This window comes from Eupeodes corollae, chromosome 1 (assembly GCF_945859685.1).
Source record: "Eupeodes corollae chromosome 1, idEupCoro1.1, whole genome shotgun sequence".
Classification (NCBI taxonomy): Eukaryota; Metazoa; Arthropoda; class Insecta; order Diptera; family Syrphidae; genus Eupeodes; species Eupeodes corollae.
This window is the reverse complement of record NC_079147.1, coordinates 144836176-144850219: the sequence shown is the minus strand read 5'-3', so window position 1 is coordinate 144850219 and position 14044 is coordinate 144836176. Positions and strand designations below refer to the sequence as shown.

Genomic DNA, 14044 nt, shown 5'->3' with positions numbered 1-14044 from the left:
TCATCGCAATTTCTAATTGGGTTATATTGTGAGAAATTGCAAAAGGATGTAGGCATCAATAGCGATTCGGCTTTGCGAGACGTATAGTAACTTGGTATTAAGCTTTTAGAGATTGAATCGAAAGTCCATATGATAGTCGGGACATTAAAGTCACCTAAATAAATTACTTCTGCATTATTTGAAAGCGATTAAAAAACTGAACAAAGATTATTTGCAAAATTGATCATATACATCAGCAGTAGTTTGAGGTCTAATATAGTTGCAACAAATAAAAATTTTTCTCATGTTAGTTGGATTTGTTAAACATATCCATAAATCCTCAAAACATGTCTCCAATTTTGAAAATCTAATCGCTGGTATATGATTTTTTACGGCAATCAAACAACCACCTCCCCCGCATGACTCAAATATTTCATTATTTCTATCTTTCCGGAATACATTATAGTTCAAAGGAAATGCTTCATTAGATTGAATACTATCATTAAAATTAGTTTCGGTAAAACATATGACATCAAAATCATTACATAATATTGCTTTCTTGATATCGTGTAATTTGGTTACAGCTCTATTAATGTTTTGGTAGTAAATATTTAAATTATTCATTATATGTTTATCTATGTTATTGTGATTTGTACTTGCTTGTTTTTAAAGTTTTGCTCTATCAAACGAAAATCAGTAAGTGATGAAAGTTTAAAAATTTTGCTCTCGTCATCCTTCCTCATGAAAATATTGCCATTTATTTTCCATAAATACTTAAAATTGTGCTCAATCTTGTGTGCCTTTGCTTTCTTGTACAAAATAAGATCTGAAATAGGAATGTATTCATTGATATAAATACATAAGTTGATCATTAATTGAATTAGATATAGAAAATGAAAGAGAATTTTGATTTTGTGATACATTAATACGGTGTAGTTTAGCTGCAGTCAAGAATCGTTTGCAAACGTGAGTGTTCTTCATTTCAATCAGTAACGGTCCCGGTTTAGCTGTTTTGCTAGGAAGCCGTCTTATATCAACGACGTCATCATCTTTTAATGGAACATTGGACAGAACTGCTTGAACCTGCGTAAAGACAGCTCTTAAGTCGATGTTCGGTTCATGATTTGGAATATTATATATCATAATTTGCTTCTGAGCTTCTTTTTGCTCCAGCTGGTGTATGCGTTGATGTTGCGAGACGATTTGATGCTTAAGCTGTGTATTTTCAGACTCGAGGTCATCGATTCTCTTCTTGTTGTCTGAAATTGCGGTAGCCATGCTCTCGATCTCTGAGAGTTGTTTGCTCACTTTACAAACTGAGTTCGTGAACGCCAATTGAGTGGCCTTGCTTTTTTCGAGCTCCATGTGTATTTTTTTAATTGATTGATGAAAATCAATATCTGATTCGGAGTCTGTTTCCCCCATATTTAAGCTGGTGTTATTGAGGTTATGAGTTGTTAATTGAATGCGACAAGATTCGCACTTCCATACTGATATTTCACCAGATGCTAGTTTATGGAATATGTAGCTCCTTATCTATTTTACCACACTTGGCATGGAAATGTTTATCACAGCCATTGCACAAAATTCCTGGGGTGGAATCGGCTAAGGTGATTTTTGATTGTCACCTTTGTGATCACAAAAAGTGATCAAACTAATTTTTGCGTCTGTGTAAGGTGATCACCAAATTTTGTTTAGAATTTGGTATCACTTTAAAAGAAATTCACTGACGTTTGTTACAATTTCAGTGGTTGTATTCAAAAACCGATCTGAAGCTTTCCGGATCATAATGTAATTATAAGTTTTGATGTACCAAGTAGCCACGATGATGTTCTGCCTGCGCAATAGTCAGCATTTAACTTTTCTCGTTAAACACTCTGTCTCCATATAGTGCTTTCGTGAGCACTCCCGCCAAATTTTGCATTTATTGCCAGAATTGTTCTGTTCTCTTTGCAGATCTAGGCAACAAAAATTAATGAATTAAAAAATTGACTTGAGATCATAGCGTTTACACTATGTCTTCCTTTTCTATTGAAATACATATGCTCATTTTCCGAAGGGCGGAGAATCATAATATGACTCCCATCAATGCAGCCGATAACTAGGAAACAAATAATAAAATGAAAAACAAGTAATAAAATTAGTTTATTTTTACTAAGAAACAAAATCCTACCTCCAGGAATTTGATATTTTCGTAGAAGGACATTTTTGTTGCTTCTGAAGCCCATTGTTTAAATTTGATTGTAAGTGGGCACAATTTCCAAAGAAATAACCTCACAAACAGTACTTTGGCCCATTGGAGCTGACCAGTCAGTGCCAACTTGCCTTTAGTAGCCACCACCTCCAAGAAAATTTAAAGTCACTGCTAATCGAAGAATAGGGGAATGTGTGTTGACCATATATACATATATAGCACATATGTGTACTTACTTTGGACTTGGAAGATCAAGAATGTTTATTTTATTGCGGAGTTTAATCCTCAAGAGCCGGACATTTCTATTATGATTAATATTTTCATTTTCAGCATTTGCAGAAGGTAAAATCAAAGGCACAAACAGATTCATATTGTCTTGAAATTTCAGCAACTAAAAATAAAATTCAATTTCCAATTAAAGTGACAACTAAAGAGCTGTCACCAGAAAAAGTCACCAAATCGTGATTGTCACCGGTGACTATCACCTTACACAGACCGAATTTGTTGATTCTGACTGTCACCTATCACAAATCACCTTACCCGATTCCACCCCTGGATTATTTCTTGACACATTTTGCTTACAAGATATGCATTTAACCACCATGATCACAATCACGTGAATTTGCAAATGTTTGTAACTAATTCTTTTTACGAGTATATTCAAAGAATTATATTAATTTATTAGAGAATTAGAATTATTAGAAGAATTATTATAATTATATTATTATATCGCATAGGTGGTGTGACCGATGATCCCGAGACGATTTACGCTTTAAAAAAGAATTTTCGAATATAAAAAGCGGTAGGAAATTGGGCCCTCGACTCTAATTCATTTAAACCAGTAGCGGCGGCCACTTGCCACAATATTTAATTATATTGGTTTTTATTACTTCTTGAAGGCCACACGTCTAGAAAAACACCCTTCGCCTAGGAAACAATTTAAACGATGAATCAATTTTTGAATAAATAAGATTTTATTAAAATTCAAGTTAATAAATAAATAAATTAATATTTGTTAAATACAGATGTACAGAAACACCTTCTGAAGATGGCTTTTACCTACGTATAATATGTTGTTAATGCTATGACTCAACATAGAAAAAAGCTTTCTCAGCTTATAAATTTCTTTTTTAACTCTAGATGTACATTTTACATATGTATGTACGTATGTATAAATACCTACTGATCTAATCGCAGTTCTCTTGATATTTTTTTAATTTTATTATCCAAAGTCTTGTCTTCATATTCGCATATAAAATGATGCCTTGACGTACACTCTTGCCCATAATAAAAGTAAGAATGCTTTGCCGGATTATATGATAACCTCAAGCATCTTCCTTGCCCTTTTATCTCCATCGTATTATTCAAAATTTCATTTGATTCCGTCTTATTGCCATTTCCACTGTTTGTTGAATTATCGTTCTCTTGTTGCAGATTATTGGCAATTGTTGTCAAATTCATATTCGGATTAACTGGTTTCGCTGAATTCGCCCAAATCCATAAAAGACCTGGATTTAATCCACCCAACCAAAAGTCACGCCCTCGATGGACTTGTTGATTCAATAAATGAGCAATTAGTTCCTCGTTCTCGGATACCTTCTCAAATTCGGCCAGGTAAGAGTTGACCGACTTACACGCACTGTTTGCGGTCTTCCAATTGACCTGCCGATCGCTATTAATGAAGTAGCATGCGTCACTGATGCGAGTGAAATTAGCTGGGCATGGATCGCGAACTTTATGCAAAAAGAAATAATAATGAAAGTAAATCTTAGTCAAGACTCAAGAGACTTATTAAATATACGAAAAGATAGAAATACCTTCTTTTTGGTTGTTCCCCGCCATTAGGTAGTATATTAATTGTTCCGATCTGCGGACGCGACTTTCTAGATAATCAACGCGATAAACGAGTTTCTCGATCGCACCAAGGAGATACAAGTCATTTTCGGATACAGCACGAACGTGCTGCTGCGGGTGTACTGGATGATTAGTCTGTTGCATCTGATTCCCAAAGCCAGATGGGATGCCATTTTGTCGATGAGGAGGATTTATTACCTTTGCTGGTGGTCGCATATGTGGCTCCAGTTCCATAGCTTCTCCAATTCGCTTCGTTATGTACATGTTATTCGTTGGAATGTATCGATGGTAGTTTTGATCGCTGATGAAATTCATTGGAGTTGATGGATTCATCATGCCTGGATTGACCTGGCCAGGATTCGGAAGAACTTTTGGTGTTCTGGATCCATTATTTGTATGCTGGCTAAAATATTTTTTAAGTAGTAATTGAAATTGCACATCAGGAAAGTCAAAAAGTTTCACTTTTATCGAACCTACCTCACAACGTATTCCTCAAGAAACCTTGACCATACCATTTGTTGATCGTCATTGTCACAACGTTCATGTGTTGTTGTTGTATTACATAATGACAGTTGAGCAAAATGTATGCAAATAAGCACAAGGCCACTTAAAAAGAACCTTTTAGTTAAGTTCTTTAGCTTCATTATTAAAACTTTTATCACCAAACAAACATATGTGTTAAACGGTTTTTGTTTTGTTTCTAAACTAAATAAATATGGAACCCGGAACAAGATCTACTTACACAAAGTTTGTATTTATTAATTTGTCGACTACACTTTTGATATGGTATGGAAGACTATCGTATTACTACTGACTGAGGAGGAACGTAACTTTCTCCAACTTCGGCATTCAAAGTGTACTCGAGTCGAAGTCGAAATGATCGTAAAATAAAAAGGTGGAAAAGATTTGGATTTGTTTGTTGAATTTTGTTGTTGTTGTTGTCATTGTTGTTTTTGTATCTTGATGATTATCATCGTCGCGGTCGTTCGTGTCGTAGAGTCGTCGTGCGTCGGTTGTTTGTGCTTCTTCTGCATAGTGGTAGTTATAATATCTTCACACCAGGCCTTAGTCACAAATCGAGCTTTTGAACCTTAGACAACATAAGGAGATAAGATGCAAAATACCTGAATAATCGCGTATAGCGAATAGTAATGATGGTTTTGTAGTTTTGGGAAAATCCGTTTAATTAAAACATCCCCTCATATACTTAAATACTTTTGGAATTGATTTTAATATTTATAGGAGAAGTGAGGGCAATGCGGCATATTAAGTGTTTACCTGCTTTTTAATCTTCTAATTTAATAACTGAAACAAAAGTTCACTAAATTAGTACTGAGGGCAAAACAGTTTGTCGCTTAAATAAGAATATAGGCGCAGAAGTCACAACAATATTTATGTTACGTCCTCACTGGCTTCGTGAACACACCCAGGACATTTAATGCACTTCTTTTAATAATCAGTTATTGTGGATTAAAAAAAAGATAAGATAAGGATAAGGATAAGATGAACTAAGAATTGGATTCGGCCTCGTCTCCTTCCTTTCGGTCTTATTTCTCCGTGGTGGTCGCTAAACAATTTTTGACACTTTTACAGTCAAGTTTGATTATAAATTGTTACAATTTTAGAAGGATCTTTTTGTTTAGATGAGATAAAAACAGTTGCCGTTGATCAACTAGAGGATTGCGAATAGAATACTGGTTAGTGTTAATGGTTAAATGGAACGCGATCTTGCAGTGAATATTAAAAACATTCCTTTTAGTCGTGGGGCTGTTGATGGCTCGATTGCACTTCACACCATGGCCTGTTTTTTTTTTTTTTTTTGTCTGATAGTTTGAACAGTTTTAAAAAACATAGCTATGGGATGAATTAACCCGTTTACTTCGGTTTGGATGACAGCATATACATATACAATAATAAAAGAGCTCTGGAATTTGATATTCTGTAACCATTACCGTTGAATAAGTACGTTCTGAAAATTATTTTTCGTGCTCAACTGTAAAAATAGCATCCAAGTCCGTTTTTGTACAGTTTTGAAAGTTTTTACATTTCTTGAGGACTTGTGCATATCTGTAACTCAGGCTATCTGTGGGTACATGAATGGTCAGAAAGGCACTCTAGTATCTCGATTCCTTCAAAAAGCATCTTGAACATGAGCTACCAACTGCGAACTGTGGATGTTCGCATATTTTGACCTTTCTTTCACATGAACTTTATTTCTATTCGCTGGCAGCGACGAATTGTCAATGTTTAATTACCCTTTTCAACAAACAAAACAAGAGTGGTATAATTTTGAGGTTAAGTTGAGCGCGAAAAATGTATTCGTTGCAGTGTGGATGGTATGTGGAACGCGAATGGAGTTTAACTGTTCGTAGCAACCACACTGCAAAATTGTCTTATTTTAGAGAATAAAATTCAAATTTTATTATCCTAACATAAATGTCAATTGGTTTCTTATAATTAAATGTGTTTTTATTTGAAATTGAATTTTTGAAATATGTAAAATCACGTTTGTTCGTCCATTCGTTGTTCGCTCTCATGTGCAAGGCCCTTAAGAAGGTCATCAATCACACTTTGCGAATGTAATTTCTAACCTTCTTCATCATCATCATCTGCCCTACAACCCGGATCTGGTCCAGACCTCATACAACAAGTCTCTCCATTTATCACAGTTCAGTACATTACAGTTTTCGATTGTAGCGTCTTCGGAATCGTCCTTCCTCAAATAAGAGGCCAACAATTCTCCGCAAGACCTTCCTATCGAACGAGCCTAAGATTGTGGAGTACCTTTTACTAATCGCACAGGTCTCTGATCCAAATGTGAGTACTTGTAGAACCATCGTCCTGTACAGCAGCAGTTTATACTCTGTGGTAATTTCTGGATTTAAAACAGCTTTAACAGACTGAAGTAGGTTCTCTTATTTTCCATATTTAGTGTTGTAATTTTGTTTTCCTTAAAAACCACAAAAATATCTGTAAATTCTTGACATCGGCAACAAACTAATTTATCTTTAAAGGCACTTGGCAACATTCTTTTACAACGTGTTTACATTAATAGTGTTGCCATGAACTTTTGTTTTCATATAAAATAGTAACAAAATACTTTTGCCCATACTTCCCATATTTTATATGCAAAATACTTTTTTACTTCATGAAACAAATCGCGTTATAACTACTTATAAGTATTTATAGTTAAAGGGTTGTGTTTTAATTACTGTTAAGTTGTTGTTTTATAACATACATACGAGTATGGAGTTGTCTTTTAGCGCCGTTGCAACTTTGAATCTGGTTTGTGAACGTACCATTCAATAATCATCGACCTATCGTCAATTTATTCAGTAAACTCATGTTTTTCATCAGGGCAAATAACACAAACGAGCAACGTCTGCATATTATAGATTTTGCCTTTTTTGCGGTCGATCCCCTGGGCCCGACTTTTTTTTAGAAATTGCACAATTGGCCCATTTTTACGATTTTACTAGTAATAAAATAATATAATTATAAATTGCTTTTCAAAGCACATTTCAAATCAATGATATTGAAGAATTATGGTATGAAATAGGGAACTGTAAAAACAGTTTAGATGAATTTATGTTTCCAAATGTATACAACTTTGTTACAAACATTTTTACTCTGCCCCATAGCAGTGCCTCTGCCGAAAGAGTTTTTTTCAAAGCTGACCCTTATTAAAACTAAGTTGACGAATAGACTGAATGTGAAAACGTGCAATTCGATGATGTCAGCTCTTAATTTAATTGAAAACAAAAATAAGTTGGAAAATTGGTTTCCAAAATAAATCTGATTTATTTATACAGAAAGACAATATTAAAAAAATGAAAGACTTAACTTCCATTAATTTATTTACGTATTTGTTGTTATTAACAACTGACTTGTTGTTACTGTTTTGTTTTTTGAATGAATTTAAGTTTTTATTTTAATGTTATTGAAATAAAATTGTTATTTTAAATTTTTGAATAGATTTTTGTTTTACTCCTGAATACAGTTTTGTTTTGTTTCTCCTTTTTTTCTATGGTGTCCAATTTTCGTATGTTGGCCCCTTTTTTGTGTCGGGCCCCTTTTTGCACCCTTTTTGATTTTTTCAGCGGCAACACTGGCCTTGGGTTTTGAAAAAATATAAAAAGGAAATCGACGCCAAACTGGCGAATGAAGGGAAGGAATCCAAAAAATTTGTTTCAGTTTAATTAAAAAGAAGAAGAAACGATATTACCAAATCAAACTGATTTAATGCAGTTATTGTTTGCTTATGATCAATTTACTTTTTACAAACAATGTTTTAAAATGGTTTTCAGTTTCAAGATTTTCAGACATTTTATTTCAATATCAATTAATTTGTGTATAGACACTTAGTTCAAAAAGTACCGTACAGCAGTCTTATTTTATTGTTTTTTGAAAAAAGTACTAGAAATAAATGTAAAAACCAAAGTGGTAACATTAAAAAAAAACTTAGTTCCCACCTTTACCTTTTTACCAAATTTGAAAAAAATTTTAGTGTGATTTTCAAAATACTATTTTATCTCAGAATCAACAAAAATAAAGCTGCTGTATGGCCTCTTTCACACGAGACGGTTTCGTCCGTACGGTTAAAATTCGTACGGTTTTTATCCGTGAGCCATTAATAGTAAACTAATAAAATGAACTAAAGCTATCACAATGGACGGAGACGGGTTTTTTTCCGTACGAACGATTTAAAACAGCCGTCTAACCACTGAAACATATACGGTGACCGTGCCTTCTATCAGTGTGGCACGTGACTACGCAAACGCTTTCACAAAAGACGATTTTTATTCGTCAGCCGTCCGTTTTTGTGGTCATTTGTACTAAAGCATTTTAATAATTAAATATCTAAAATATAACCAAACGTAGACGATTCACGGGAAAAATACTTTATGTGTGAAAAACTCGAAACCCCTTAAGACCTCTTTCACACGAGACGGTTTCGTCCGTACGGTTAAAATTCGTACGATTTTTTTCCGTATGGACTTTGTTTTCACACATAACGTTTTTTCCCGTGAATCGGTTACGTTTAACTGACAAGACGGCACGGTCGCCGTATATTTCAGTCGTTGAGGCGGCTGTTTTAAATCGTCCGATCGGAAAAAAACCGTCTCAGTATAGTGCGAAAGCTTTAGTTAATTTTATTAGTTTACTATTAATGGCCTATGGATAAAAACGTACGGTTTTTTTCGTGCGGAGAAAATCGTCATGTGTGAAAGAGGCCTAAGAGTTACTTAGTTTCGTCGTTAAATTTGTTTCAAAGAAATTCTATAATATTGGCATAAGTTTTAGTTTGAGTATTTAATAGGAGTTTGCAAATTCCTTTGCCTAGGATATTCAATTAACGTTAAGGAATTATCATTAATATCATGTGAGCTAATAAAGTTCTAAGCTATTATTATTTCCAAATAAAAAGTAACAAGTCTTCTCTGAACTCATCCCTTAAATTGACTTTTGGATTAGCATTTGGTATTAGAGCTATTGGAAATGTCAATATAAATAAAAATACACTTGACTAAAATATAACAAATTTCAAAATCCATTAAAAGTGTTTTTAATGTTCCATTGGTAATTTTTCTCTTCCGGATTACTTATCAAGAACAAAAGAGACTTGTATGGTTAAACAAGAGTTTTCAGAGCTGGCAGTATGGATTTCGTAGCAATAGGTCAGCTGGCTACTTGACTGTTTATCTAACCGAAAAGTGGAAGTGAAACAAATCTGTCCATAGTTCTGGAGAAATTTGCACTTGATATTTCGAAAGCATTTAAAAGAGTTTCTTACCAAGCTCTCTTATCAAAAATGCGTTCTTTTGGTATTTCTTCTTTGGATTACCTATCTAAGTGTCTCCAACACTCTTTCTTATATTCATGAACGATCCCTTGTCTGTGTATCACAGATCACTTCTTATGGAATGACTAAAAATGGTGATAGGTGCTCAAGAATTCTCCTACACGATGCACGAAACCTTTCAACCCTTCTGGTCTGGCTAGAATTTACAGGTTCCCAAAATTAAGTGAAATGAAATCGAAATATAAATTTAAAATCGAGTAAAATTGTTTTCAGAGACTACACGAAATTAAAACAGGTGAAATTTAGCAAATAATTCAATATTTTTGTATGTTTATATTTTTGTCTATGTTTTTTAATAAAATAAATATAAAATATTAGTTTTTTAAATCGTAATAATGCATATTTTCTGCAGATTTGTGTTGCTTTGCGATAAGCAGTTTCCAAATATCTGATGGGGAAGACTGGTATCGAAGTATAGTCTTTAAATGTGCCTTGAAAGTTTTTAGAAGAATGTTGTTTTTGGTAGAGAAGATATTTAGGGTGTCGAAAAATCGTTTAAAATGCTTTGCTCCTTGCTTAAACTACAAAGTAGAACCTGCAACTTCTCCCTAACCAAGTGAATTCTATACAAAAAAAACTTAAGTAAAACTATTACTTTTTTAAAACAATTTCCTCTTTGTCGAATTTAAATCAATTGAAAATCGAAAATATCGAAATATAGAACACGGAAAATCACTTCGTTTCGGGTAAAAATAATATGAAATAGATTTTGAATAGATTTCAATTTTATTTGGAATGAGAGACATAGCTGTATGTCTCTTAGATAGAATCCCGAAAATGGCTTTGAAAATGATTGGGATTAAAACTGTAACGGAAATATTTACATCGCTCTAACACCCCCGCAAAACCAAAGAAGGGGTTGGTGGAGGTGTGTACTCTGAACGACTGAAATTAAGTCTCTCATTCCGCCTTCCCAATCATTGTAGCGTGTTCCAGGCGGAACTTTTGGCGATTCAAAAAGTCTTGCCTTGGTTCAAAGAAAACGTGATATCAACATCTGATATCCGTATTTTCTCTGACAGCCAGGCCGCTATCAAATCTCTGGACTCTGTCTCTACAAACTCTTTAACAGTCCATAACTGTCGATCATTTCTAATGGAGATGGTGCACCCTTTGCTGGGTGCCGGGCCATAGAGACATTCCAGGTAAATGTAAGGCAGATGAACTCGCCAGGAACGGTACAGTACAGCCCATCCTACCACGTTTAGAAAGTACTGGCATACCAATCTACTTGTAAACTGCACCAGGTGGAACAACATCACCACGTGTCAAGCCACAAAAAACATCTGGCCAACACTGGATTTAAAACGTTCAACGTGCTTGCTCTCTCTAAGCAGATCGCATATAAGCTCGATAATAGGTGTCATAACCTGTCACCGTCTAATAGGAAAGCACGACACGAGACTAGGCGTATTCTCAAATGACTTTTGCAGAAGCTGTATGGACGAGGAAGAGGAAGAAACGGTTCTTCATCTTCTCTGCACATGCCTTGCTCTAGCTCGAAAACGCAAGAATTACCTAGGAGAATTCTTCTTTAACGATCTAAATCATATCGGTATAATCAGCCTCTCACGTTTCGTAAGGGACTCAAGCTGGTTCCATTGAGCTTAGGAGGAAGCCTCAAGATTCATGCGGTATCACAATGGGCCATTAAACTGGCCTAAGTGTGTCCGTTTCCATATTGGACAGCCACTATAACCTAACCTAACCTAACACCCCCGCAATTTGTATGCCTTTCGTTGATTTACTGATACTTTTACAGGCAATGTTCTGTCGCATTACTTCTTAAACAATTCAGTTGTAATAATCGAACTTCCAGAAATGCTCATCAGTTTACCCTTGAGATTATTATCGGACGTAATGTCAAGTATAGACATTACTTTTTTAACCGCACATGAAGAATGTTGAATACTTTACCCGCAATTCTGTCTTTTTCTCCCATTTTGATATTCAAAACTTTAACACCAATGTTAACCGGTATCTCCTTTTAAACCCTTTCCTGTTTTCCAAACGCTCGCACTTTGATCAGATGTAAATATACATATGTATGTATTTAGCCTATTATTTATGATGACGTATTATTGAGTGCGTAAAATTATTTGGACTTTACAATACCGGAATAAAGGCTATGTAAGTCACTCGGCCCTAGTTCTCTATGGACAGTTGCGCCACCTAGTTTATTAATGTATAAAGCCGTTTTAGTTTCTAAATACTCTTTACTATTTCAAAAAAAGGTATGAAAGCATTATTTTCACAATTTTGAATGAATTTGTGAATGATAACTTAATTACGAGAATGAGAAAATGAAAGCAGTATAAAACTCGTTTTAATCCCATGACAATGAGGGATGAAGATTTACAAATAGGTATACTGACTAAAAGGCTCATTAAAGCTATTATTTAAACCAATCCTTACAAAAATTGAAAGTTTATTTGACTGTTTTTTTTTGTTTAAATGTGCAAATTTTGTAAATCAATCGGAAACACTCAAAGATTTTTTTTTCCAATTACGGTTTTCTTTCAGAAAAAAATTAGGATTTCAATTAGTAAGTTATTTTTAATGACAGACGTTTTCAATGAAAGCTATGAACGACCTATCAAAAAAATTCAAATGATTGGTTTGATTATGAAACTATCCCCTAACCTTTTGAGAACTAGGGACGACCTTCCATTACCGCAGCACGAATTTCCTTCTAATTTTTTTACAGTTAGGTAGGGGTCTCAATAGAACATGTTTTAAATATTAAGGCGAGGAAACACCTTTAAGTCATAAAAGAAAATTCTTTTTCGGATTTAACCCTACTTTTTTTGTATTTCATTGTTTGAGCCTAAACGGCGTACTAACAGCTAGGTAATGCTTGGGATCCCTATAGGACTTGAGGTGGGTGCAAGTTTGGGAATATGCAAAATACTTATTGCATTTAAGCACTAAAATCAAAGATATCCCCAACAAAACAAACAAGTATGGCAACACTAAACAAAAAACAGGGAAGAAATGTCAGAATCAACCTTTTTTGCGTTGTTGAATGTTAAAAAATAAATTTTGAAAATTAATTTAAAATTTTTAATTTCAATTTAATAATACATAATAACTAGAGTCTTAATTTGTAATTTTTCGAATCAAATATTTAAAATATGTAGGACCTAAATAAAACGGGTTGAAAAATCTTTTATAAATAATGTTTCGTTTGACGTATCGTAAAGACGGTTTAAGTGCTTCCACTGGTTTCAACTATTCCCAGGTTAGAAAGAGTATTAATAATACCTAATTATAAGTATATTTATAACCCCTATATGATTTGGAAAATATGAAATGAATGCAATAAAAATCATTAAGGCTCAACTTACCATTACCGCAGCACGAATTTCGACACGCGGTTTTTTTTATTTGATATATATACACAAATAAATAATGATTATAGCACTTTTAAAGCGAGGAAACATTTATTTGTATTTTAAATTAATTTTCAAAGTTCACTTTTTTCATACAAAACACGAAAAAATGGTTGATTTTGACATTTCTTCCTTGTTTTTTGTTCAGTGTTGCCATACTTGTTTTTTTCGTTGGAAATTTCTTTGCTTTTAGTGATCAAATGCAAAAAGTACTTTGCATATACCCAAACTCGCACTCAACCCAAATCCTAATCCCTTATATATCTAGCTGTTAGTACACCATGTAACCAATTTAAAAAAAAAACTTGTTTTACGCTCAAAAAATGAAATACAAAAAAGTAGGGTTAAGTATGAAAAAGAAAATATTTTTTCTATGACTTAAAGGTGTTTCCTCGCCTTAAAATTTAAAACATCTTCTATTGAGACCCCTACCTAACTGTACAAAACAAATCATAACGAAATTCTTGCTGCGTTTTTCGAAAGTCGCCCCATCATTAATGTACCTAATCTTGTTTGAAATTAAATAAATACCCACTGAAATCCGCAAATTAAAATTGCTTACCCATAGATGGAATATTAAAAAAAATGTTTTCAATTTCAAAATAATAAAATGTGTATTGACCCTAAATTCTAATCCAATCTCTTTCTCTCTTTTTGTCAGCCATTTCACATATTTTGTTTTGCACATACACAAATCTACTACAATTTTTTCTTTTCCTTCTTCAAGCAAATCAACATAGTATTGCCATACCATAATTTCAA

General features: G+C 33.8%; 1 protein-coding gene across 1 annotated transcript; it reads right to left on the bottom strand.

Annotated features, from left to right (window-relative positions):
- Positions 1-3134: 3134 nt before the first annotated feature.
- On the bottom strand, positions 3135-4910 carry LOC129939918 (uncharacterized). Its single transcript, XM_056048101.1, has 3 exons — positions 4505-4910; positions 3991-4430; positions 3135-3906 (listed from the first exon to the last, which is right to left on the bottom strand). Exons 1-3 carry the CDS (start codon positions 4669-4671, stop codon positions 3353-3355), a joined length of 1161 nt encoding a protein of 386 aa, XP_055904076.1. The 5' UTR covers positions 4672-4910; the 3' UTR covers positions 3135-3352.
- Positions 4911-14044: the final 9134 nt, after the last annotated feature.

Coding starts and splice junctions, on each gene's coding strand:
- LOC129939918 (XM_056048101.1), bottom strand. CDS start 4,671: ATGAAGCTAAAGAACTTAACTAAAAGGTTCTTTTTAAGTGGCCTTGTG. Junction 4,431..4,504: donor CTTGAGGAATACGTTGTGAG/GTAGGTTCGATA, acceptor AAAATATTTTAG/CCAGCATACAAATAATGGAT. Junction 3,907..3,990: donor GGGGAACAACCAAAAAGAAG/GTATTTCTATCT, acceptor TTTTGCATAAAG/TTCGCGATCCATGCCCAGCT.